Source organism: Oncorhynchus clarkii, chromosome 1 (genome assembly GCF_045791955.1).
Source record: "Oncorhynchus clarkii lewisi isolate Uvic-CL-2024 chromosome 1, UVic_Ocla_1.0, whole genome shotgun sequence".
NCBI classification, from domain to species: domain Eukaryota; kingdom Metazoa; phylum Chordata; class Actinopteri; order Salmoniformes; family Salmonidae; genus Oncorhynchus; species Oncorhynchus clarkii.
The window spans coordinates 32,288,330-32,316,305 of NC_092147.1; the positions used below are offsets into that span (position 1 = coordinate 32,288,330).

At 43.8% G+C, this 27,976-nt stretch overlaps 1 protein-coding gene across 1 annotated transcript in view; it reads left to right on the top strand.

Annotated features, from left to right (window-relative positions):
• Positions 1-376: 376 nt before the first annotated feature.
• LOC139416083 (voltage-dependent calcium channel subunit alpha-2/delta-1-like) overlaps positions 377-27,976 on the top strand; it is a 108,967-nt gene continuing 81,367 nt past the window's right edge. Inside the window, exons 1-3 of the mRNA XM_071164348.1 lie at positions 377-465; positions 18,810-18,891; positions 19,015-19,131. Of these exons, the coding sequence (XP_071020449.1) occupies positions 377-465; positions 18,810-18,891; positions 19,015-19,131 (288 nt within the window). The remainder of the gene's footprint in view (positions 466-18,809; positions 18,892-19,014; positions 19,132-27,976) is intronic.

Genomic DNA, 27,976 nt, shown 5'->3' on the forward strand with positions numbered 1-27,976 from the left:
CTACCTGTCACTCACACTGTCTCTGTCTGTCTGGGGGATTGATGTAGCTTTGAGGTTAGAGGGCTGGGCCATAAAAAGCCCCCAAATGATTATATTAAAGACTCCCAGATAAATTATTTTACATGAAACCGAGTAATATCTGGTGTGGTTGAGAAAGAGCGAGCGAGAGACGACATAAATAGCCAATCCGGTACCTGTTAGAGCGTGGTTGACAGTTGATCAGATTATTTGTGGCGGGGCTGGGTTATTATTTCCGAGTGTGACACAAACTGCTCGGTTGGCGTGGACCATTCTACACAACTGGAAAGGGCGACGGAGCGGGACGCAGCGTGTGATGGTGCATGTGTGTGTTTGGTCGGGGAGTTGACGCCTGGCAATGGACACCTACAGACCACACGCCGTGTTGATTTTACTGTTGTTATCGTCGGATAGTTGTCTGTCGTCGCAGTTTCCAACACAACTCATGTAAGTAGGCTTGCCACAATTCAAATTCCCGCCTAATTTGTCAAATCCCAGTTGTTGGTTGTGTAACTGTTGTAAGTAAAACTGATTAATTATTTGTGTTTGTGTGGTGTGTGTGTAATTCCTAATGGTGAAGAACTAAAACAATGGTATGTGAAGAAATACTGTAATCAAGGGGGATTAGCCATCTAGCAATTCTGGCTAATGCCATATGGGCTGGACATTTTTATTTTTTTATATAAAAATAAAACAAATAAAAGTTGATAAGGCAAGCTGCCCATGGGATTGTTAAAATTTATTTTTGGATTTTTTCCCCAAAAATGTCTCTGTTATACTAATCTATAATGAGCCTTTGGCTGATCAATAGGCAACGGCCGCCCCTCTATCAAGATGGACCAGCCCGCTTTTCTGAAAGGCTGAGTTTAGATCACCCACACTCAAGTTAAATGTGGCATCGGCAAGATCTGCTCCCACTGTCTTCATTTAGACAGCCAAGATCATGGATAGTAAAAAACGGAAAGGTGCATGTAAATGTAGAAAAAAACACATTTTACATTGTCACCATGATATGGTCAAAAAGTTAATTGCATTGTCCGCATGATTACAGTAATGAAATTGTCTGTCCTGTGCCTGCGCTGCATCGAGCGAACAACTCTCCCCTCCCCAGGCCGGTAACACTTTACAATAAGGTTCCATTTGTAAAGGGTTTATAAAGAGCTTCTAATTATGTTATTAATGTTTATGTTTATGTAATAAACAGTTATATTGCATTGGTCAAAATAGTGCAATAACTGATCAGTTTTTCCCAAATAGCTAACAGTTTAAACTACAAACTAATGGTGTCACGTGACTCATCTGAAGGTAACAGATACCAGTTTTAAAAAGTGAATGGTAGTATGAAGGTCATTTTGTGCCTTCCCCCCAAAAAGGGTCAAATATGTGTACAAATATATATATATATATACAGTACCAGTCAAAAGTTTGGACACACCTACTCATTCCAAGGTTTTTCTTTATTTTTTACTATGTTCTACATTGTAGAATATTAGTGAATACATCAAAACTGAAATAACACATATGGAATCATGTAGTAACCAAAAAACTGTTATATATTTAATATTTGAGATTCTTCAAATAGCCAACCCTTGCCTTTAGGACAGCTTTGCACACTCTTGGCATTCTCTCAAACAGCTTCCTGAGGAATGCTTTTCCAATGAGTATATACAAAGAGTATATACCAAAGTATTGAGATAAACCTTTGTTATTGACCAAATACTTATTTTCCACCATAATTTGCAAATAAATTCATTAAATCCTACAATGTGATTTTCTGGATTATTTTTTCTCATTTTGTCTGTCATAGTTGAAGTGTACCTATGATAAAAATTACAGGCATCTCTCATCTTTTTAAGTGGGAGAACTTGCACAATTGGTGGCTGACTAAATACTTTTTTGCCCCACTGTAGATTCCATAGATGAAAGGGGCTAGCTAGTTATCACAATTGTACTAATCCACTAGCTAGTTAGTAAGTTAGTCCTAAAATTTGACCCACTCATGTTATAGTGCTGACAAAGGATGCTAGATAGCTAGCTAACTTACCAGCTACCTAGATAGACTGTATACAAGTTAAGGTTAGACAACTAGCTAGCTAGCATGCTAATCTTAAAAAGCTATCTAAAAAAATTGCATGGAAACTCTGTCATGTCGATTTTATCTAGCTATCTAGCTAGCCAGGAAAGGTGATCTACTTAGCTAGTTAGCAATATCATGTCAAATATTATTTTGTTTCAAATCTTCTAGCAGAATGTCTATATAAAAAAAGTGTTTTATGTTTTACCTAATTCTACCTGGCTTGCTAATGTTTCCTAGCTAGCTAGGTAGGACAAAAGTAATAGCAAATGTTAGCCATCTACTTAACCTAGCTGAGCAGCATGCTATATCATTCAGCAGAACTTCTGTTTTTGAAAGTGAAACAAATTGGATAGTGAATTTACCCTCCCAACTCTGTCACCATTTGTGTCTTGTGAACAACGTTTCATTTGCGCAATATCTTCTGTCTAGCCTTTGCACACTTCTCATAGCCACGTCCATCATCATTCTTCACGACGCACTGTCACATGATGTCAGTGTCAACACAACATTCTGGGCACATTCCATGTCGTCTTTATTTCACAGGTGGGCAGATCTCACAAAGTCCGAGGAATTTTTCAGAAACCAGCAAACTACACCAATAATATGGCTTGAGATTTTGAGATAAAGCCATAATTTCTGCAATAAATATGTTTACCAACGCATCATTACGTTTCAGACGTGGGGCAAGACCATTGGTCTGAAAACCAATCATTTCTGTTCCTGGGACAGAGTAACATACATAAAAAATACATTACACCCAAAAGTGAGAAAATAACTATTGTTTAACTGTGCAAACATTGAAAATAAGGTTACATGATGGTACATAAGGGTCCAATATAATACGCATTTGTAAGTGTATATATGGTTAATAGCTGGAGGTACATGGTGGCTCACTATTTGGCAAGCACTGACTGGCTATCTCACTGGTTTGACCAATTTCTTATAACCCATTTACTAATGGTTTATAATGCATTTACAAATGGTTAAATCATTGTTAATGTATATTACAAACCCTTTATTAACCCTTTACACATGGAACCTTATTGTAAAGCGTTGCCCATAGCTCTATAGATCTCATGGGTAGAAGACTACAACTGCAAAGTTTTTTAGGACATTATATTTACTGTTGGATGAATATATGGCTACTAGCAGTGGGTATTATATTTAGAGTTAGCGATCAAGTTAATGTGTTTAAAGTTTCGCCTTCCTCATGTTTTGAACCCCAAATGAATTAGCCTATGATATTAGTTAGTGCACATAAATATGTATGTAATTCATCTCTATTGAACAAAAATAAACAATCTGGAATTTCTGGTCCTATTTTGAAAGTATAATATAGCAACAATAGTCTATTGTCAACCTAAAATTAATGAAAATTACTGGATTAGATTGCAAATCAAAATATCTTGAATCATGCATTCCTGCTTGGACGTGTTAGATGAAACAACTTATTTATTGAATACCTCAGTAGTCGATTTATTGTACTTCTTAATAAAGGACTGTGAATTACTTATAAGATGATTACTCATGGGTCCGACCAAATCATGAGCTGGTGCCACAAATGATAAAGCTTAGTGACACCAGGGGAAATGTTGTTAGCTTGGCTTTTATAAAGTATAAGGCTTAAGCAGACAACCTGACAGAGAACTAGAAGAAGCACAGGGTAACAGCAGATAAGATAGCACAACAGGGAGGATAACACAATGGGTATAGCAGGTGCACAGTTATTGCAGTGGGGCTTTTGCATATTGTAATTGTTTAAAACATGAGCTTGTTAAAAAAGAGGAAGGGGAACATGTCTCGCAAGTCACTGGTAAAGAGATGGTTGAGAAACGCTGTACTGTACTGCCTTTGTTATGTGTCAGCACCACAGCCTGTGCGTAAGTGGGGTGTGTAGGGTCAGGGTGTATATGTGGGGATGGGGTGTGTGTGTATGGGTTGTGTCGTGCGCAGTGAAGTGGGCTGGTGTGGATAAAATGCCAAGGCCAAATTCTTGTCCTAGTCCACCCATGACTGTATATAACAAGCAGGTTAGAAAGTGTTGTGGTTTAGCACCTTGCCAATTCCCCCGTATGTTGACTTGTTACATCGCTGTGCTATTATGTCTGGAGATGTGGTAGAGGGTGTATTTATTTATTTATTTATTTATTTCACCTTTATTTAACCAGGTAGGCAAGTTGAGAACAAGTTCTCATTTACAATTGCGAACCTGGCCAAGATAAAGCAAAGCAGTTCGACACATACAACGACACAGAGTTACACATGGAGTAAAACAAACATACAATAATACAGTATAAACAAGTCTATATACGATGTGAGCAAATGAGGTGAGATAAGGGAGGTAAAGGTGTAACGGTTTTCTTTCGGTGAAGGAGAGTCATACCAAAATGCGGCGTGGCTATTGCGATCCATGTTTAATGAAACAAAGTAAACACGAATCAAATACAAAACAATAAACGTAACACGAAAACCGAACAGCCTATACTGGTGCACATACAAACACAGAGACAGGAACAATCACCCACAAACACACAGTGAAACCCAGGCTACCTAAATATGGTTCCCAATCAGAGACAATGACTAACACCTGCCTCTGATTGAGAACCATATCAGGCCAGACATAGAAATAGACAAACAAGACATCCAACATAGAATGCCCACCAAGCTCACGTCCTGACCAACACTAAAACAAGGAAAACACACACGAACGATGGTCAGAACGTGACCGTACCCCCCCTCCAAGTTGCGGACTCCGGACGCACAACCTAAACCTATAGGGGAGGGTGTGGGTGGGTATCTGTCCGTGGTGGCGGCTCTGGCGCTGGACGTGGACCCCACTCCATAATAGTCTTAGTCCACCTCCTTAGCGTCCCTAGATAGGCGACCCTCGCCGCCGACCTTGGCCTAGTAGTCCTCACCAAGGGCCCCACTGGACTGAGGGGCAGCTCGGGACTGAGGTAGCTCGGGACTGAGGTGTAGCTCGGGAATGAGGGGTAGCTCGGGACTGAGGGGAAGCTCGGGACTGAGGGGAAGCTCGGGACTGAGGGGAAGCTCGGGACTGAGGGGTAGCTCGGGACTGAGAGGAAGCTCAGCACTGAGAGGAAGCTCAGGCAGGTAGTTGGCTCTGGCAGATCCCGGCTGGCTGGCAGTTCTGGCAGATCCCGGCTGACTGGCGGATCCTGGCTGACTGGCGGATCTGGAAGATCCTGGCTGACTGACGGATCTGGAAGATCCTGGCTGACTGGCAGCTCTGGCTGCTCCATGCTGACTGGCAGCTCTGGCTGCTCCATGCAGACTGGCAGCTCTGGCTGCTCCATGCAGACTGTCTGCTCCATGCTGACTGGCGACTCTAGCTGCTCCATGCTGACTGGCGGCCCTGGCTGCTCCATGCTGACTGGCGGCCCTGGCTGCTCCATGCTGACTGGCGACCCTGGCTGCTCCATGCTGACTGGCGGCCCTGGCTGCTCCATGCTGACTGGTGACTCTGGCTGCTACATGCTGACTGGCGGCTCTGGCGGCTCCATATAGACTGGCAGCTCTGGCGGCTCCTTGCAGACTGGCAGCTCCTTGCAGACTGGCAGCTCCTTGCAGACTGGCAGCTCTATGCAGACTGGAGACTCCGGCAGCGCTGTAGAGACGGATGGCTCTGGCAGCGCTAAACAGGCGGGAGACTACGGCAGCGCTGGAGAGGAGGAAGGCACCAACTGCGCTGAACAGGTGGGAGACTCCGGCAGCGCTGTAGAGGCGGAAGGCTCTGGCAGCGCTAGATAGGCTGGAGACTCCGGCAGCGCTGGAGAGGAGGAAGGCTCTGACAGCGCTGGACAGGCGAGGCGCACTGTAGGCCTGATGCGTGGTGCTGGCACTGGTGGTACTGGGCCGAGAACACGCACAGGAAGCCTGGTGCGGGGAGCTGCCACCGGAGGGCTGGTGCGTGGAGGTGGTACTGGGTAGACCGGACCGTGCAGGCGCACTGGAGCTCTTGAGCACCGAGCCTGCCCAACCTTACCTGGTTGAATGCTCTCGGTCGCCCTGCCAGTGCGGCGAGGTGGAATAGCCCGCACTGGGCTATGCAGGCGAACCGGAGACACCGAGCGCAAGGCTGGTGCCATGTAAGCCGGCCCAAGGAGACGCACTGGGGACCAGATGCGTAGAACCGGCTTCATGGCACTTGGCTCGATGCTCACTCTAGCCCGGCCGATACGCGAAGCTGGAATGTACCGCACCGGGCTATGCACCCGCACTGGAGACACCGTGCGCACCACAGCATAACACGGTGCCTGCCTGGTCTCTCTAGCCCCTCGGTAAGCACAGGGAGTTTGCGCAGGTCTCCTACCTGGCGTAACCATACTCCCTGTGAGCCCCCCCCAAGACATTTTTGGGGCTGACTCTCAGGCTTAAATCCGCGTCGCCGTGCTGCCTCCTCATACCAGCGCCTCTCCGCTTTCGCCGACTCCAGTTCTTCTTTGGCGCGGCGATATTCTCCTGGCTGAGCCCAGGGTCCTCTTCCGTCTAATTCGTCCTCCCATGTCCATTCCTCTTTACGCTGCTCCTGCTGCCTTTCACCACGCCGCTTGGTCCTGTTGTGGTGGGTGATTCTGTAACGGTTTTCTTTCGTTGAAGGAGAGTCATACCAAAATGCGGCATGGCTATTGCGATCCATGTTTAATGAAACAAAGTAAACACGAATCAAATACAAAACAATAAATGTAACACGAAAACCGAACAGCCTAAACTGTTGCACATACAAACACAGAGACAGGAACAATCACCCACAAACACACAGTGAAACCAATGACTAACACCTGCCTCTGATTGAGAACCATATCAGGCCAGACATAGAAATAGACAAACAAGACATCCAACATAGAATGCCCACCCAGCTCACGTCCTGACCAACACTAAAACAAGGAAAACACACACGAACGATGGTCATAACGTGACAAAAGGCAAAAAAAGGCCATGGTGGCAAAGTAAATACAAAATAGCAAGTAAAACACTGGAATGGTAGATTTGCAGTGGAAGAATGTGCAAAGTAGAAATAAAAATAATGGGGTGCAAAGGAGCAAAATAAATTAATTAATTAAATACAGTAGGGAAAGAGGTAGTTGTTTGGGCTAAATTATACGTGGGCTATGTACAGGTGCAGTAATCTGTGAGCTGCTCTGACAGTTGGTGCTTAAAGCTAGTGAGGGAGATAAGTGTTTCCAGTTTCAGAGATTTTTGTAGTTCGTTCCGGTCATTGGCAGCAGAGAACTGGAAGGAGAGGCGGCTTTATTGCGAAAAAGGAAGCCAATTCTAGATTTAACTTTGGATTGGAGATGTTTACAGTCTAACCAGACACCTAAGTATTTGTAGTTGTCCACGTATTCTAAGTCAGAGCCGTCCAGAGTAGTGATGTTGGACAGGCGGGCAGGTGCAGGTAGCGATCGGTTGAAGAGCATGCATTTAGTTTTACTTGTATTTGGAGGCCACGGAAGGAGAGTTGTATGGCATTGAAGCTTGCCTGGAGGGTTGTTAACACAGTGTCCAAAGAAGTATACAGAATGGTGTCGTCTGCGTAGAGGTGGATCAGAGACTCACCAGCAGCAAGAGCGACATCATTGATGTATACAGAGAAGAGAGTCGGTCCAAGAATTGAACCCTATGGCACCCACATAGAGACTGCCAGAGGTCCGGACAGCAGACCCTCCGATTTGACACACTGAACTCTATCAGAGAAGTGGTTGGTGAACCAGGCGAGGCAATCATTTGAGAAAACCAAGGCTGTCGAGTCTGCCGATGAGGATGTGGTGATTGACAGAGTCGAAAGCCTTGGCCAGATCAATGAATACGGCTGCACAGTAATGTTTCTTATCGATGGCGGTTAAGATATTGTTTAGGACCTTGAGCGTGGCTGAGGTGCACCCATGACCAGCTCTGAAACCAGATTGCATAGCAGAGAAGGTATGGTGAGATTCGAAATGGTCGGTAATCTGTTTGTTGACTTGGCTTTCGACGACCTTAGAAAGGCATGGTAGGATAGATATAGGTCTGTAGCAGTTTGGGTCAAGAGTGTCCCCCCCTTTGAAGAGGGGGATGACCGCAGCTGCTTTCCAATCTTTGGGAATCTCAGATGACACGAAAGAGAGGTTGAACAGGCTAGTAATAGGGGTGGCAACAATTTCGGCAGATAATTTTAGAAAGAAAGGGTGCAGATTGCCTAGGGGTCCAGATTTTGCAGCTCTTTCAGAACATCAGCTGAATGGATTTGGGAGAAGGAGAAATGGGGAAGGCTTGGGCGAGTTGCTGTGGGGGGTGCAGTGCTGTTGACCGGGATAGGAGTAGCCAGGTGGAAAGCATGGCCAGCCGTAGAAAAATGCTTATTGAAATTCTCAATTATGGTGGATTTATCAGTGGTGACAGTGTTTCCTATCTTCATTGCAGTGGGCAGCTGGGAGGAGGTGTTCTTATTCTCCATGGACTTTACAGTGTCCAAGAAATTTTTTGATTTAGTGTTGCAGGAAGCAAATTTCTGCTTGAAAAAGCTAGCCATGGCTCTTCTAACTGCCTATGTATAATGGTTTCTAGCTTCCCTGAACAGCTGCATATCACGGGGGCTGTTCGATGCTAATGCAGAACGTATTATTAAGTCCTTTTGGAATCCAGCCAGAGGGAGGATATACAATAAATGCAAAGGAGACTACCGAAACCATCTATACTGGAACAATCATCTCCGTAACGGGTGCAATAAATCCAACCCCTTACGGATTAGATTCGTTTAGAAAAATTTAAATGATTTATCTTTGTATAGTATAAGTTCAATAAATCAAATATATTAAAACTAACTATTCAAAATTGACCTGCAACACAGCATGCTGAGAAATATGATAGTGAGGCCCCTCCGTCTTTTAATCAGAGAGTTAACGCAAATTAACTCAACACAGTCGAATAACAACAACACCATGTGATTGAAAAGATTTCTTGAATCAAATGTCCTGTTCAGATGTGCCAAAATGTAGGTGAGGTGACTGACATTTCTAACACTGGTCTGAATAATAGGCATGGAAAGTCACATCACTTTCTAATGACTAAATTCACTCTAAAGATGATGGGGAAAGTAAACACTATTGTTTAAAATATGTTCTCCTGTTTGAAATTTGACTATCTGTAACGTATACGCTGGGAGTCGGAAAGCAAGTGATGAGTTAAGTAATAAAAGGAACATAGACCAATATAACAAACACGAGCAGCGTGTGGAACTAAGGGAGTGACAGATATAGGGGAGGTAGTCAGTGAAGTGATGGAGTCCAGGTGTGCCTAATGATGAAGCGCAGGTGCGCGTGATGATGAATGCCAGGTGCACATGATGATGAATGCCAGGTGCACATGATGATGAATGCCAGGTGCACATGATGATGAATGCCAGGACCGATGGCTAGTAAACCGGCGACGTCAACCACGGGAGTAGACATGAAACTATCATGTTTAATATTGCATTCTCAACACCTGTGTTTAAGATGAGAACACTTATTGGCAAATCTAAATGCCTAACGATTAAGTTTTAAGAACTGAAGTTTAGGTTAGAAATGTGTTAAGGATGGGCATTTGACCTTTTTTGACTGTTCGAGTACTTTTTACTAGAAAGTGCTAAGTACTAAGACAGACAGAATGTTACTTAAGGCAAAAATGAAAGTAGGGTGGGTGGGCATATAATTAGCAATTTAGCAACATAAATAGCAACCCAAAGGTTGTGAGTTTGAATCTCATCATGGACAACTTAAGCATTTTAGCTAATATGCAACTTTTCAACTACTTATTACTTTTTAGCTACTTAGCATGTTCACTAACCCTTCCCCTAACTTTAACCAACCCTTTTAGCTAACCTTAACCCTTTAACCTAACTCCTCAACTTAACCCTAACCTTACACCTAACCCTAAGCCTAGCTTACAACAGGCCTACAAGCCCTGTCCATCTCTTATTGTCCATCCCATACCGCAGGGGCGGTCTTATGTTAACCCTTGTCCTAGTGTGTCGCACTGGTAGCTTATTGGGCACCTCTGGGACATTGGGCACCTCTGGGACGTTGGGCTCCTCTGGGAGCTTCAGTGCCTCTTCTTCCTCTTCCACAGCCTCCTGAAATTGTGGAGGTAATGTTGGCAGTGATAACTGCCCTGGTAGGGGATATTCCAAGTCTTCCCATGTGTCCCTCCTGTGCCCTATGCTCTCCGGAACTGGGAGTATGTCCTTCCGGTTCCTTCAATACTTTCGGATCTTTACATCTACTTCATATGACATTGCACTGATGTGCCCTATGCATGTGCCAAGACTCCATGTGGCATCCCTGGCGTGAGGTGACAGGAGCGCTCTGACAGCTTGGCCTTGTTTCATTACAGGCAGATTTTTTGCATGCTGGTCATAGTAATGTTTTGACTTGTCCTGATGTGCACGCTTGTGTGCCTGGACATCCCTAATGACCTTTGGTGCGAGGAGCTTGGGAGTTGTTGGCAACAGAGAACGGGTGCGTCGAGACATTAAGCTCTGTACAGGACTGCTGCCGAAACCCTCTGTGGGAGTATTTCTCCATAACAAAATGGCTTGCCACACATCTGTGCCTTCCTGCATTGCCTTTGTGATGAGAGTCTTTGCTATTTTCACTGCTGCCATCGCCTTACCATTACTCTGACTGTGGTACGGTGAAGAGGTCACATGATGGAATTCCCAGGCTTTAGCAAACAGACTTGTGAACTGGGGCCCATTATCCATAACTACACCACTGTCAGGTATGCCATATCTGCTAAACTGCTGCTTACAATAGTCGATGACACAACAGCCAGTTGCATCAATCACTTTCTCCACCTCCAAAAATATGAATAGCAGTCCACTATAATCAGAAAATGAACATTCTGTACGGCGAACATATCCATTCCCACTTTAGACCAAAGTGGTTGTCATGTGGCTGCAGCGTTTCCTTTTGCTGCTTAGTTAGATTAGCATTACATACATTGGGTAGCATTAGCATTACATTACATTACATTTATTGGGTCATGCTTGGCCAGAATACTGAGTCTCTGGCTTTCCTGAGACTGGCTTTGACCCCTGAGTGCCCTTGGATATGAGAGAGAGACATTGGGCGTAGAGTTTAGATCACTGTTTAAACTGTCGCCTTTGTAGACAACCTCTTCCTGCATTGTGAGTTTGTCTCTGTATGTCCAATTGTCCCTCACCAGGATGGTGTCCGGCCAGCCTCTTAGGATTAGAGACTGAAGCAATCGAGAAGTCTTGTCCTCTGCTGAAAGAGCTTTAATAGCATCCCATGTCTGCGAGGAGTTGTTTTGATCAGTAGCATGGTTCACATCTTCAACCTCAGTCTGTAGAGCATATACAGTCGCATTTGTCCGATATTGCGGTTGACTTGTTGTTGGTAGTGTTGCTCTAGTAAGGAAATCTGTAATGTGAAGCTCTCTTCCTGTCTTGTATACTACCTGTAGTTGATAACACTGACGCTTTAACGTCATCCTTTGAAGTTTCTTCGGGGCAGACCGAATAGTTTGTTTTCAGATAACCTCAAGCAGCTTGTGATCAGTGTGCACTGTGATAAAGTCCCTACCATGAAGGTATTGATCAAAACGGTCACAGGCGAACACTATGGCTAGGCACTCCTTTTCAATTTGGGCTTATCCTTGCTGCATGGGTGTCAATGTCCTTGAAGCAAATGCAATGGGCTGCCCCTTCTGCAAGAGCGCTGCCCCTAGGCCTTTGTCACTTGCATCACATCTTCAAAGAGGTCATCATAGTATCTCAGTATTGGTTGGTTGCTTACCAATTTCTTGATTTGCTCCAGTACATCATCATGTTGAGGATGCCCATAGGACATCTTTATTGGTCAGCCGACGCAATGGCTCACATTCGTCAGACAGATGAGGTAGGAATTTGGCTAAGTAATTTACAAAGCCAAGCAGTCACTGCACTGCTTTTGCATCTGTAGGTGGCGTTGTTTGCTGCAGTGCCTCCACCTTCTTGGGGTCTGGCTTCAGGCCTTCAGCTGACAAAATATGTAATACTTGTGAGCCTGAGCTTAACTTTGTCTTCATTCAGCTTTAAATTCATCTCCCTTGCTCTTTGTAAGAGCCGAGTCAGGTTGTGGTCACGGTCCTGCACTGCTTCTTCCATTCTAGCACCACAGCCGTATACCAGGATGTCATCAGCTATGACGCTTATTCCTGGCAGTCCCTGAAGTGCATCATGCTGATAAAGCTGATATTTCTCTGCAGCTGGTTTCACTCCAAAAGGTAACCTCGTCCACCGGTATCTACCATTGGGGGTCCAAAATGTTGTGAGGTAACTACTATCTTCATCCAACCGTACCTGCCAGTAGCCATTTTTTGCATCCATAATATTTTCACTTTTGCCAGGCTTGGCAGTATCTCTTCAATGGTAGGCATTTGGTAATGTGCCCGACATAAGGCTTTGTTCAGGGCACTTGAATCAAGGCAGACTCTTATTTTGTCAGGCTTTTCTACCACAACTACGTTGCTTATCCACTTAGTAAATTTGGTGACCTTCATAATAGCACCCTGTTCCTCCATTGAATCAACAGCCTTTAATATATTTTCCTTCAGTGGAATGGGGATTTGCGGGGAAGCTGTTGAACTGGTCTAACAGTCTCATCCACCACCAGGTGAGGCTCATCTGGCAGAGCCCCCATCCCTTCAAAAATGTCCTCAAACTGTTTCAGTATTGCCTCTGAGGTGTTCCGATGAGACAGATGGGACCTTTTGTTTTTCTTTAGTGAAAATACATGTTGGTGGCTGAGCTGTAGCAACTTTAGCTTTTCACACATTTCTGCTGAAAGGAGAAGCTTTTGGAAGGTCCATTTAGAATTTGTTATAAAACTGTTGTCATTTGGCAAGGAAGGTGGCTATCGGGTTTTTAGGGAAGACCCAGATGCAGACAGTGTCGAAGTAACACAAGTTTATTACTAGAACGGGGCAGGGAAAATGACAGGTCAAGGGCAGGCAGAGGTCAGTAATCCAGATCAGAGTCCAAAAGGTACAGAACAGCAGGCAGTCTCAGGGTCAGGGCAGGCAGAGGCAATAATCCAGTGTGGGGTGACAAGGTACAGAATGGCAGGCATGCTCAGGGCAGGCAGAATGGTCAAAACTAGGAAAACTAGAAACAGACAGGAGCAAGGGGAAAACCGCTTGTAGGCTTGTCAAACAAAACAAACTGGTAGCAGACAAACAGAGAACACAGGTATAATACACTGGGGATAATGGGTAAGATGGTGACACCTGAAGGGGGGTGGAGACAAGCACAAAGACAGGTGAAACAGATCATGGTGTGACAATGGCTTGTGTATCACTTTAGATATGTTTTTATAGGCATTTATTTCTGTAGGCACAGACATTACGCCTGTGTAGCAGTCAGAACACATTTGAGTGAGTGAGAGACAGAGGGGAAAGGAATTTAGGGAGCAAAACTGTGATACTTGGTTTGGTTTATTATTTTGTTGTGTCCTGCAAATGCACACAAATGGAACGTTAGAGTTAAAGCAAGAAACAATTTCGACCAAATAAGTTTTACAGTATTTGATTGTTCTCTGGTTAAAGATAGAGTTTTCACAGCGGTTTGAGTACTGGAGTATTTGATTACTCATGCCTATCCCTAAAACATGTCACATCTTTCATGGTTTTACAGTGTATAGCCTGTAAGAACATGTCTTACTTTTGAACATGTCTTACTTTTTACTAGCATATTCCCACGTGCTGGTCGCCTTCATTAGGGTCAGCTATGAGATCAATGAAGACGTGCGCATGCCAAGGCATGTCGTGTCAACTTGTTGACAAAACTAGTCAACGCTAAACTAACGCTGACTCTAGAATATATTAAATGATGCTTTTATACTGTCGGCTAATGCGATTCTGTGACTACCAATCCTACAAGTTCATACAGTGAAACACAGAATATGTTTCATGGGTTTATTTCAGAGACCAAATATGGTTTATTACTATGCAATACCAGATTATATGATCTAGTCTAGACTCTTAACACGCCAAGCGTAGCTTTGGGAAACTAGGAAGAAAAGAGTGATGCTCTGTTCCTTAATGATCTTCCAGGGTTAAAGGGCTGATAACTGAAGGTAACAGCCAGATATTATGGTGTGTGATCCGTTAGTTTCACCCCCCCCCCCCCCCCTCCCCCCCACTCTAGGAACCATGCTTCAGCTGTTCCTTTGATTACTCTGGGGGTGTAATAGGATGCGACACAGAGAGAAGTATCTATGGCAGGTTGGGTAAATGACAGTCCCAAACATTAAACTGCAATCTGTCTTTTTTGCCTTTGCCTTTTGATCTGGTGACAAAATGGTATAGTTGTATCTAGTAGTTGTGTTTTTTAAATTGTTGAACTGTCCCCACTGTATTGAAGCCCTATCTGTTGTATAAAAGCATCGTCACACGAGTGTGTGTGTTAGACTGTGTCTGCCCCTATAGTGATGAGTAATTAGTCCATAGTTCAACACAGCATTCCGCTGAGATACTCATTACACTCCCTCTTTCTCTCTCTCTTGCTCTCTCTCTCTCTAACCCAGACTTTAAAAGCCACAGTAGTTCTATCTCTATGAGCAGAGCAGAGCATCCCTGTCAACTCAGACAAACTTCGCTGACTAAACATGAATGGAGCAGAGGTGCGTCTGGATTGGTCAGTTTGACAGATATCCACTTGTAAATCAAAGGGTCGATTTGTAGATGCGTTGGAGATGACCAACAAATTGTTTTAAAACAAATGCAAAATGAGTTTACAAAGTATCACTTTTTTGTGTGTTTAAATGTTGAGGTTTTTGGCCACAGCACTGACGTATTGGAGGAGTGTGAATGTGGTCTGAATGTAGATTTGTGCCAAACAGGGTGGTTGCCGGCTAGAACAGTGACTAAGGTGCAGGGCAAAGTACTGGGTGGAGGCTGGCTAGTGATGACTGTTTAAAAGTCTGATGGACTGGAGATAGAAGCTGTTTCTCTGTCTTTCCGTCCCAGCGTTGATGCACCTGTACTGTCTCCGCCTTCTAGATGGTAGAGCGGGGTGAACAGGCCATGGCTTGGGTGGATGAGATCCTTGATGATCTTCTTGGCCTTCCTGTGACACCGGGTAGTGTAGATATCCATGAGGGCTGACAGTGCACCCCCAGTTATGCGTTGGGCTGACCGCACCACCTTCTGGAGAGCTCTGCTGCTGTGGACGTTGCAATTGCCATTCCAGGCAGTGATTCACCCCAACAGGATGCTCTCAATGGTGCATCTGTAGAAGTTTGTGAGGGTCTTAAGGGCCAAGCCAAATTTCTTAAGCCTATTTCAGGTTGTCTTTGATGTCCACAACGAGGAACTTGAAGCTTTTGACCCTCTCCGCTGCTGCCCCGTCGATGTGGATGGGAAGTGTTTTCTCTGTTGTATCCGGTAGTCCACGATTAGCTCCTTCATTTGGTTAACGTTGAGGATGAGGTTATTTTCCTGGCACCACTCCGCCAGGACTCTTACCTCCTCCCTATAGGCTCATCATTGTTGGTAATCAGGCCTACCAGTGTTGTGAGTTGGATGTGCATGGCCACACAGTCATGGGTGAACAGGGAGTACAGGAGGGGGCTGAGCACGCACCCCTGTGGGGCCTCTGTGTTGAAGATCAATGTGGCAGAGGTGTTGTTGCCTACCTTCACCACTTGGGGTCATCCTGTCAGGAAGTCCAGGACACAGCTGCACAGGAAGGGGTACAGATCCAGGGACCTGAGCTTAGTGATGAGCTCTAGGGGTCTACAGGGTCTACGGTGTTGAAAGCTGAGCTGTGGTTGACAAACAGCATTCTTACGTATTTACTTTGTCTAGGTTAGATAGGGCAGTGTGCAGTGCAATGGCAATTGTGTCATCCGTGGATCTGTTGGGGCTGTATACACATTTTTGAAGCGGGTGAAGAAGGTGTTTAGCTCATCTGGGAGTGAGGTGTCGGTGTTTGCGACATGGCTGGCTTTACTTTTATAATCCATGATTGTCTGGAGTCCCTGCCACATACGTCTAATTTCTGGGTCGTTGAGTCGCAACTCCATTTTGTCCTTGCACTGTCGTTTTGCCTCTTTAATTGCCTTACAGAGGTCGTAGCTGGTCTGTTTGTACACGTCGATGTTCCTAATCACCTTGCCATGGCTAAATGTTGTGTTTTGCACTTTCAGTTTTGCACGAATGCTGTCATTTGACAGCGGTTTTTGGTTTGGATCAATTCTAATTGTCACAGTGGGAATAACGTCCTCTATGCAATTCCTGATGAACCCAGTCACTGTATACGTCAATACTATTCTCAGTGTTGACCCGGAACTTTTCTAGGCCGAGGTATCCAACAATCTTGAACCATAGATTCCTTTTAGTCAGACCAAAGTTAAACTGTCCTTACCATGGGAGCTTCCTGTTTAAGTTTCTGCCTATAGGTGGGGAGGAGCAAAATGGAGGCATGATCTGATTTGCCAAAGGGAGGGTGGGGGAGGGCCTTGTAGCCATCCCGGAAGGGATATTAGCAATGATCCATGGTCCGTGTTGCGAGTTGATATTATTTCGGTAGTGCTTTCCTCAGATTTCCTTTATTAGTCCACTGTTACAGTAAATGCGACTTCAGGATATGGGGTTTCCAGTTTGCACAAAGTCCAGTGTAGTTCCTTGAGAGTTGTCGCGGTGTCGGCTTGGGGGTAAATATACATGGCAGTGACTGACCGAGTACATTTTTCTTGGGAGGTCATGCGGTCTTCATTTGATAGCGAGGTATTCCAGATCGGGAGAACAAAGGAATTGAGTTCCTGTACCAATCACACCGTGAGTTGTTAGGCATGAAACAAACCCCTCCGTCTTTCTATTTCTCTGAGAGTTCTTTCTTCCTGGACGAAGAAACTGCTGACTTGAATGCACAGGAACAATATACCTGGAAAGAGAGCCATGATTCAGTAAAACAGAGTATGTTACAGTCCCTGATGTCTTTCTGGAAGGAGATCCTCACCCTGAGCTTGTCTACTTTATTGTCCAGGGACTGAACGTCTGAGTCTAGGGTCTCACTCATTCCACCTCTAATCTGGCGTCAGTGTTTTGGTGCAGCCCCTGGGATGAATAGAGCTGCATCGGGAAGTTCAAACAAAGGATCCAGGACAGGGAAGTCTAATTTCAGCTAAAATTTCTGAGCAAGTAAGGAAAAACACTAAACATTTTAAAATTCTCCAAAGTTGTCTAGGAGAAAGTAAGACCGTGTCTGTTTGGTGTTCTAGTAGGGAATATTTACACACACATCTATGCATGGATGGAGGCACACGCACACACACACACAAACACACACACACTGTCTGCTCAGATCTCGGGGCTTTAAATCTCAGGCACTATAGAGAGGAGAGGAGAGGAGAGGAGAGGAGAGGAGAGAAGAAACAGATTAGGGACACAATTATTCCTTATACCTAACCTCCTCTCACCCCTCCCCCCTCTCTCATTCCCTCTACCCAGTCACAATCCTCTGGACACATTCAAGTAACCAGCTTTACACTCATTACTCTCAGGGACTGTGTGAATAGCTGCAAATGACACACGGATGTGTGTGTTTGTGTGTGTGGCGTGGTCTGTGAGTGTCAATGAATGACAATGATATCATCTACATCCCACTCCAACCCCCAGCCAACTGCCTGCAATATTCTTTCTTCCTGTCTCTCTCCCACTGTGTGTGTGTGTGTGTGTGTGTGTGTGTGTGTGTGTGTGTGTGTGTGTGTGTGTGTGTGTGTGTGTGTGTGTGTGTGTGTGTGTGTGTGTGTGTGTGTGTGTGTGTGTGTGTGTTTGTGTGTGTGTGTGTGCGCAATGTTTCACAATGTTTCTAAAGGTTACAGAATAAAAACAATTCTTAGTAGGCAGACCCTGATGTTTTCATCGGAGCTCTTTGTTACTCTAAGCAACACCACAGTGGCTCAGCCCAGGATGTCAGGAGGTATGCCATCAATGTGATCCTGGTGAAATAGAGAGAGAGAGAGAGAGAAATAGAGCGAGAGAGATATAGAGAGGGGGAGGGAGAAAGGCTGTGAGATATAGAGAGAGGCAGAGATGGAGAGAAAGAGACAGAGACAGGCAAAGGTGCTGTATGTCAGTAGTGATATTATCAAGAGCTCAGTGAGTGAACTTTTGGCTCCACTGCACTTGGATATGAAGTGGACCCATTTGGTTATGGTTGCTTTAACAAGGACGCACACATGCACACACACACAGGTAGATTTCTGCAGAGGCCTGTCCACACACATCACTGTCTGAATCTCATTGGTCTGATCCAGCTTGAGATAGCTACCTGTTGACATTGTGTGTGAACCTAGTAATAAGTATTTGAATGTTTGACTTTTCCTTTGACCCTGAGAGTATGATCTGATTGACTCTGGCAGTGGTGACGGCTAGGCCAGTGATCTTATTGGGTGACATTGTATTAGAGTGATTGTTGAGTGATTTGACTGGACAGGTAATGCCATGTTCCATTCTTGTGAGAGTCGTCTGATGTGGTTATATTGGCTTTGAAACCATCTAAAGTTATCTGATTGACAGGGATGTTGGCAGATGATAGGCTGCTACTAGTAACATAAACGCTGGCTAATTTAGGTGAGGAGGGAGTTATTTAATTGAACTACTGGTATGGGATGTTTGATGTTGTTGTGATCTGATTGGTTGTTTGTGCCTCTCTCTTGTCCTATAGGATAAAGGTATGGGTGGATCAGATACAGATAGAGCTGGTGACACTGGCAGACACCGCCAGTGCCGTGAAGAGCCTCACACAGGTGACCTAACCCTTCATAACATGTTATAACGCATAGTAAGCACTATATAACATAAAACATGGATATTTATCAAGAGACACTATGGCAGTATGTGTAACCAATGTGTATGATCACTCTCTCTAGATCTTCCTGGACAACCAGAACCTGTACACAGTAGAGTCTAACGATGCAGAGGAACTAGTGGCTAGGGCAGCCAGGAACATAGAACAGCTGTTACTGAAGAGGGCTGGCGCTCTGGAAGTAAGACACATGGTTTCTATGCTCCTCATATACCTCCAACAGCAAAGGCTTGATGACTAGTTGAGCTTTTGAATCAAGTGTGCTTGAGCGTTGAGGATGCCACTGCTACTATAATGCACCACAATGGAGTGGAGAGGGATTGAAATGAATGACACATTGACTCTTGGGTGTACGTATGTTATGGGGGTAATCACATGAATGTTAGGTTCCACTTGTAGAAAACTGAAGTGAGATGTGACAGTACAGACCAGGACCAGGGGATGGTTAGAAGACCATGGTAATGTGAGGTGCAGGTTGGTAACAGAGAGGAGTGATATACTGTATGGCTGTACATGTATTTCTTTGAGCAGAAGTAGATCAGAGACACAACTCTCATCTTCCGCTGGAATATGAAGTATGAATATCTTTTGTATTCGAACCCTTTCTAATATACATTGGGGTCCGAAATTATTGACACCCTTGATAAAGGCAAGCAATAACGATAGTATAAAATATAAAATTCAAACACTGAGCTATATTGTATGCAAAAAAAGGTCAATTATATTATTTTATACTAATAGATGTGTTCGGATTAAGAGATTTTGTTTAACAAGAAATACCCCCAAAATATATTTAAAAAAAGGAAGGGGTACTAATTAATTTTTATAAATAATATTTGGTCCCATATTCCTATCAGGCAATGATTATATCATGCTTGTGACTTTACAAACTTGTTGGATGCATTTTTCAATTTGTTTTGGTTGTTTTCTGATTAGTTCGTGCCCAACAGAAATGAATGGTAAATAATTGTTTGCGTTATTTTTATTGTGAATAAGAATACAATATATTTCTAAATACATCTACATTAATGTGGTAATGTGGATGCTAACATGATTACAGATAATCCTGAATGAATCCTGAATAATGATGAGTGAGAAAGTTACAGAAGGCCAAAAATCATATCCAAGACAAGCTAACCTCTCACCATTACCAATGTTAGCATGTCTTGGGGGTTTGATATTCGACCCTCTAACTTTCTCACTCATCATTATTCACAATTCGTTCAGGATGAATACGGAATGATTACAGATCATGCAGTCTCATTCAAGGTGAGAAATGCAGCATGTCCTTATTGGCAATATATTTGTTCTATGTACTGAGCTGTGACGCAGCTAATCTCTCGTATCTTAGCAGCCAGCTACACAGATTTTTAGCTAGCTAGCTAATGTTATATCCCAACAACATTGAGGCTCAATATATTTTTGTTCTCAGCCATATTCAAAATGTAATTATGGAAATTGTATCTGTTTCGTTAGTTGACATTGTAACATCAACCTCTCCATCATAGCTAGCTAGTTACCTACATTGGCTAATCAAACCAATGCTCCAATTACATACAATAGCATAATGGCGTGACAATTTCATCAAACAGATGTAGTAATTTATAGCTATGTCTTACCTTGATCATTGGTATTAGATACTCTTTGGCCATATCTCCAATATAATTTGGAGTCTCATCACAAAGCGTCCAATGTTGTTGCAGCATTTTAGCCTGATTTATTCTCACTTTCTGACAATTGTGTAATTCATAAACAACTTAGCTATTGAAATGGAAACAGCAGGTGATGAGACCAATTACAGAAAATATTACAATACCAAAGCATAAAAAAACGTAACAATATTTCACTCAAGTCAACCTTACCAACATAATTATAATACATTCATCAGTACTATTCATATGAACCTTAGCTGAAACAAAGATCATTCACTTTTTTAAAGTGATGATGTAATGGTGAATGAATCACACATTGTTAAATGTGGTAGCTGCAAGCTGTCTGTGTTTCCATCCCTCTCAGTCCAATCACCAAAGACAGCTATAGTAGAGGGAGAGAGGTTAAAAACTTATTCGGGATCGGTGTCCCTGCCACGGGACGGTTGAGCTAACGTAGGCTAATGCGATTAGCATGAGGTTGTAAGTAACAAGAACATTTCACAGGACATAGACATATCTGATATTAGCAGAAAGCTTACATTCTTGTTAATCTAACTGCACTGTCCAATTTACAGTAGCTATTACAGTGAACAAATACCATGCTATTGTTTGAGAAGAGTGCACAGTTTTGAACATGACAAGTTATTAATAAACAAATTAGGCACATTTGGGTAGTCTTGATACAATATTTTGAACAGAAATGCAATAGTTCATTTGATCAGTCTAAAACCTTGCACATACACTGCTGCATCCTCCTTCATGTGATAACCTTCCTGCAGGCTCACCCTGACATGACCCTCCAGCATGACAATGCCACCTGCTCATTCTGTGCGTGATTTCCTGCAAGACAGGAATGTCAGTGTTCTGCCATGGCCAGCGAAGAGCCCGGATCTCAATCCCATTGAGCATGTCTGGGACTTGTTGGATCGGTGGGTGAGGGCTAGGGCCATTCCCCCCAGAAATGTCCGGGAACTTGCAGGTGCCTTGGTGGAAGAGTGGGGTAACATCTCACAGCAAGAACTGGCAAATCTGGTGGAGTCCATGAGGAGGAGATGCACTGCAGTACTTAATGCAGCTGGTGGCCACACCAGATACTGACTCTACTTTTGATTTTGACCCCACCTTTGTTCAGGGACACATTATTTCGTTTATGTTAGTCACATGTCTGTGGAACCTGTTCAGTATATGTCTCAGTTGTTGAATCTTGTTATGTTCAAACAAATATTTACACGTTAAGTTTGCTGAAAATAAATGCAGGTGACAGTGAGAGGACGTTGCTGAGTTTACAAATGAGATGAGTAATGCAAGATGTGTAAACATTATTAAAGTGGCATTAAAGTGACAACCAATCACAGGGGGCAAACTATTTGCCCTCCAGAGGACACCTACAGCACCCGATGTCATAGGAAGGCCAAAAAGATCATCAAGGACAATAACCACCCAAGCCACTGCCTGTTCACCCCGCCACCATCCAGAAGGCGAGGTCAGAACAGGTGCATCAAAGCTGGGACCGAGAGACTGAGAAACAGCTTCTGTCTGAAGGCCATCAGACTGTTAAACAGTCTCTAACACAGAGAGGCTGCTGCCTACATACAGACTTGAAATCATTGGCCACTTTAATAATGGATCACTAGTCACTTTAATAATGCCACTTTAATGTTTACATATTCTGCATTACTCATCTCATATGTATATACTGTATTCTATACCATCTATTGCATCTTGCCAATGCCGCTCGGCCATCGCTCATCCATATATTTATATGTACATATTATTATTCCATCCCTTTATTTAGATTTGTGTGTATTAGGTAGTTGTTCTGGATTTTTTTGATTCCTTGTTAGATATTGCTACACTGTCGGAACTAGAAGCACAAGCATTTCACTTCACTCGCATCTGCTTTACATGTGTATGTGACCAACACAATTTGATTTTATTTTATTTCAGCATGATGCTTGCAATGTTAAGCTAGTGGGTTTGATTCCCGGTGGTACTTATATGTAATATGTATGCATGCATGACTGTGTGCCTCCTTGGATAAAAACATCTGCTAAATGGCATATGTTTTCTTGTACAGCTCCTATCGCAATTTTGTCCACAGCTCAAGATGCAGCGTGTGTGTAATCTCAGTCCCCACAGTAGGGTGAAAGGTCCTTGCCAATGACTAATGGCCCAGTCCAAAACCTCACCCAGAGTAATACCTCATACACAGACACCACAGACGCAGTGTGTGTGTGTGCTTATGTTCCTCTCTCTGTCATAGAGAAGCTGGACCTCTGAGGTGTATAGTATATTTTGTACTTTGGTGGCCTGATGTCTGTGTAACGTTGGTTGGTCTGTGCCTGTCTAACTGACTTGGGTTTGTCACAAGACTATTTTGGGCTGCTGAGCTAAAGGCTTGGCTTCAGTCTCATGCGAGTGAACCACCTGTCTAATCAAATTGTATTTGTCACATGCTTCGTAAACAGAAGGTGTAGACTAACAGTGAAATGCTTATCTACGGGCCCTTCCCAAAATTGCAGAGAGAAAAAAAGAGAAATAATAGAAAAATAACACAAGGAATAAGTAAACAATGAGTACGATAACTTGGCTATATCCACAGGGTACCAGTATCAAGTCGATGTGCAGGGTTATGAGATAATTCAGGCACAGGAGGTTGGTGGCACCTTAATTGGGGAGGACGGGCATGTGGTAATGGCTGGAGCGGATAGGTGGAAAGATATCCAGACATTATTATGAGCCATCTGCCCCGCAGCAACCTCCACTGAATTGAGGTAGATACAGTGCATTCAGAAAGTAATCAGACCCTTTGAATGTTTCCACATTTTGTTAGGTTACAGCCTTATTCTAAAATTGATTAAATTGTTTTTTTCCCATCATCAATGTACACACAAATACCATAACCTGCAAAAACAGGTTTAGGCATTTTTGTAGATTTATTTAAAAAAAAAGGTAAATATCACATTTACAGTTGAGGTCGTAAGTTTACATACACTTAGGTTGGAGTCAGTAATACTCGTTTTTCAACCACTCCACACATTTCTTGTTAACAAATTATACTTTTGGCAAGACGGTTAGGACATCTACTTTGTGCATGACAGTTTTTCCAACAATTGTTTACAGACAGTTTATTTCACTTATAATTCACTGTATCACAATTCCAGTGAGTCAGAAGTTTACATACACTAAGTTGACTAAGTTAAACAGCTTGGAAAATTCCAGAAAATTATTTCATGGCTTTGGAAGCTTCTGATAAATTATGTCAATTAGCCTGAGTCAATTGGAGGTGTACCTGTGGATGTATTTCAAGTTTTACCTTCAAACTCAGTGCCTCTTTGCATGACATCATGGGAAAATCAAAAGACATCAGCCAAGACCTCAGAAAAACAAAATGGAGACCTCCACAAGTCTAGTTCATCATTGGGAGCAATTTCCAAACACCTGAAGCTACCACATTCATCTGTACAAACAATAGTATGCAAGTATAAACACCACAGGACCACGCAGCCACCATACCGCTCAGGAAGGAGACGCGTTCTGTCTCCTAGAGATGAACATACTTTGGTGCGAGAAAAGCCTCCACCACACGCCCCATTAGCCAAGAGTTCCTTGGGGCAGTGTCATCGACGATGACCACAAGGTCACCAGGACTGAAGTTTTGTTCCACTTGTTCCGCTCCTGCATAAGTGATACTCCCTGATCCCTCTCTTCCAGAAGAGGTCGGTGATATATTGTACTTGCTTCCATCTCCTTCGTGAGTATAGGTTGCTTTTCTGGAATAGTCCTGGTGGCAGGACTGGCTTAGCTTTCAGATGAAGCAGATGGTTCGGAGTCAGGGGTTCTAGATCATTAGGGTAATTTGTTACAGTAGTGATTGGTCTGTCGTTCATAATCGCCTCAACTTCACACAAGGCTGTCTGCAAAGCCTCATCATCCAGTACTTGCTCTTTAAGGACTGAATAGAGTAGCTTTTTCACTAGTCAGATCAACCTCTCCCATACCCCCCCCCCCCCCCCCCCCCCGTGATGGGCTCCAGAGGGAGGGTTGAATGACCATGTCACTCCTTCCTTCAGTAATTCATTTTGAATCTTGTTGTGATCCAGCTCTTTCCGAACTTCTCCTAGCTCTCTGTGTGTTCCAACAAAGTTGGTGCCATTGTCTGTTCTGATACTTGTTACTGGGCCCCTTCGACAGATGACCCTGCGCAGGGCATTGATGCAGGAATCAGTATCCAGATAACTAGCAACTTCTAGATGGACAGCTCGACTCACAAGGCAAGAAAAGATCACACCATACCGCTTCACATGAACTCGGCCTCGCTTCACCTCTATGGGGCCGAAGTAATCTATGCCCACATGGGTGAAAGGCGGGAAATCAGGTGACACCCGATCTTGTGGAAGGTCGGCCATCTTCTGTTCTCCAGCTCTAGCTTGCATCCGCCTGCAGAAGACACTGCTCTTAAGGATCTTCCTTGCTAAGGAGTTGGCACAGGGTATCCAATATTGCTGGCGAAGTCTAGAAAGCATGTGACCTCTCCCAGAGTGGCCAACCTGCTCATGGATGTGGAGTAAGGTCAGTCTGGAGATGTGGGAGTCTTTGGGGAGGATCATAGGATTCTTTAGTTCCGTAGGCATAGCAGATTTGCTTAACCTTCCTCCCACTCTCAGAATGTCATTGTCAACAATTGGATCAAGTTTACAGATTGAGCCGCTTCTCTTGGCACATTGTTTTCCTTTTACAAATAGTGCAATTTCTTGTTTAAAGTGCTGTCGTTGCTCAAATCAAATGATGACCTTTTCTGCTTCATCTAGGTCATCCACATACAGACCTTCTTTTCCAAACGTCAGTTTGGACTTGTCAATTTGTTTCTTCAGTGAGTTTGTTAGACTCTGATTTGATCCTGGATCAGTTTGTGTGAGAACTTTCCTTTTCTGGCTTAACTAGAATAAGTCTCTTCAGTTTCAGCATCCAGGCAACTGCTTTCTTCAAGCTGTTCCATGTTGAATAGTACTCAATCAGTTTGCTGGTTGGACTCTTTTTTTCCACACTTGTACTGTTTACGATTACGTCTTTTCTCACCTCTGGATCATCCGGAGGGATGGAGCCAAGCTCCTCGGGGACTTTCAGCCATTGAGTTTCTGTTTTTCCCAGGAATTCTGGTCCTTTGCGCCATCGCTTTGAGTTTCAACATGTAATCCATCCTCTTGAGGCATCATCGGCTGGGTTGTGTTTGGAGTTCAAATACCTCCACTGTTTTGCTTTCGATAGGTCACGGATCATAGCAACCCTATTAGCCACAAAGGTATGGAATCTCTTGGTATCGTTGCGGATGTATTTTAGCACAGACTGGCTGTCTGTCCAGAAAGTTGACTCCTCAAGTTCAATCTGGAGATCCAGTCTTAACATCCTGTCCACTCGCACTACCAATGTTGCTGCAGCAAGTTCCAGTCTGGGGATTGTCATCTGCTTGAGTGGAGTCAACCTTGATTTCCCCAGTATGAATGTGATGTGGACCTTTTTCCATACCGTTTGTGAACCTAAGGTAGCTTGCCGTGCCATAACCTTGTTCACTTGCATCACCGAAGTGATGCAGCTGTGCGGTCTTGACTTGACCAAAGTTCTCAGGCATCATACACCTGTCTATCTGGAATCTGGAGAGCTGGTCCAGCTCTGAGAGCCATCTCTTCCATGAAATAGAGTGTTCTTCAGGGATGACTTCGTCCCATCCACACTTTAGCTTGCAGAGCACTTGAAGAATTTGCTTTAATACGAATGGGGTGAGGAAACCTAATGGATCATAAATAGAGCTGACAGTTGAGAGAATATCTCTTTGTGTAAGGGGTCTGTTCTTGACAGTGACTCGGAAGTTAAAGGCATCACTTTCAATGTTCCATCGGATTCTAAGTGCTCTTTCAACAGGCAGCTTTTCTCTGTCCAGGTCCAGTTCTTTTATCTGCTTGGCTTTGTGTTCATCAGGGATAGAAGCCAGCACAGTGCGGCTGTTGCTGACCCACTTGGTCAATTTGACCCCACCCTGAAAGCACACATCCCTGAGGTTTTTTTGTGAGAGCTATGGCTTGTTCTTCTGTGGCCACTGACTTGAGGCAGTCATCAACATAGAAGTTGGACTTGACTGTTTGAATCACCTCTTCATCGTACCTCTCACAGTTGTCTTCTGCTGTCTTTCGCAGTGCAAAGTTTGCACAATTTGGAGAGGATATAGCACCGAAAAGATGTACCGTCATTCTGTACTCCTCCAATCTTTTGTTAGTATCACCGTCCAGGCACCATAGGAATCGCAGGAAGTCTAAGTATTCTTCATGGTCACGTACTTGATGGAACATTCCTTCGATGTCTGCCATCATGGCAATGTGCTCTTGCCGAAATCTTAGCAAGAATCCTATAAGTGTGTTTGCCAGGTCAGGGCCTTGAAGGAGTTCACTGTTAAGAGATGTACCTTTATAGGATGATGAACAGTCAAACACCACTCGTATCGTTCCTTTGCGCTTATGGTGAATGCCATGGTGTGGTATGTACAATACCGTGCCTTTCTCTCTGAGGAGCTGTTCTTGTGGTACCTTCTCGGCATAACCTTTTGTTATCTTCTCTTCCACGAAGCCTTTGTACTCTGCAGCGTAATCTTTGTCCTTCTTGAACTTCCTGATAATATTTAGAGCCCCCTGCTTTGCCATGTCACAATTGTTTGGCAGGACTACATCTTTGTTGCGAAAGGGCAACGGTAAGTAGTAGTGATGGCCTTTGAGGGTTATAAGGCTTGATACGATCTCCATAAACATACGATCCTCAGCTGACATCTCACTTTTCTCTTCATACTCTCTTTCAGGGAAGTCATGGTTGAACTGATTTACAAGAAGAACACCCAGGTCGGCCATTGAGATATGATTGGCCATCACCGTAGGATGCCCAGATTCTTCTGCTATGGTGCAACTGTTAAGAGGACCGTTTATCACCCATCCAAAGAGGGTTTTCACTGCATACTGTTGCCTTGACTATTTATGATTTGCCAGGGTTCCATTGCCTTTGGAGCATTTACGCCAATCAGGAGTTCGACGTCAGCATCAATTTCCTTCAACTGAACCTCTTTCAGATATGGCCACCTTTTGAGATCTGTTTGAGTGGGAATATTCACTCTTGTCACTGGGATCTTATTTTGGGTGTAGACCTTTGGTAATGCAAGAAATGTGTCGCCTTCCACATTGCCAATCTCTAATCCAGATATCTCAAAGCTCTTGGTAGGACTCTCCTGACCCATTGTTCGTAGCAGAATTTCAGTCTCACTGCCTTTAGCTTGCAACTGCCTCATGAGTTTCTCCGTACAAAATGTTGCTGAGCTACCAGAATTGAGAAACGCAT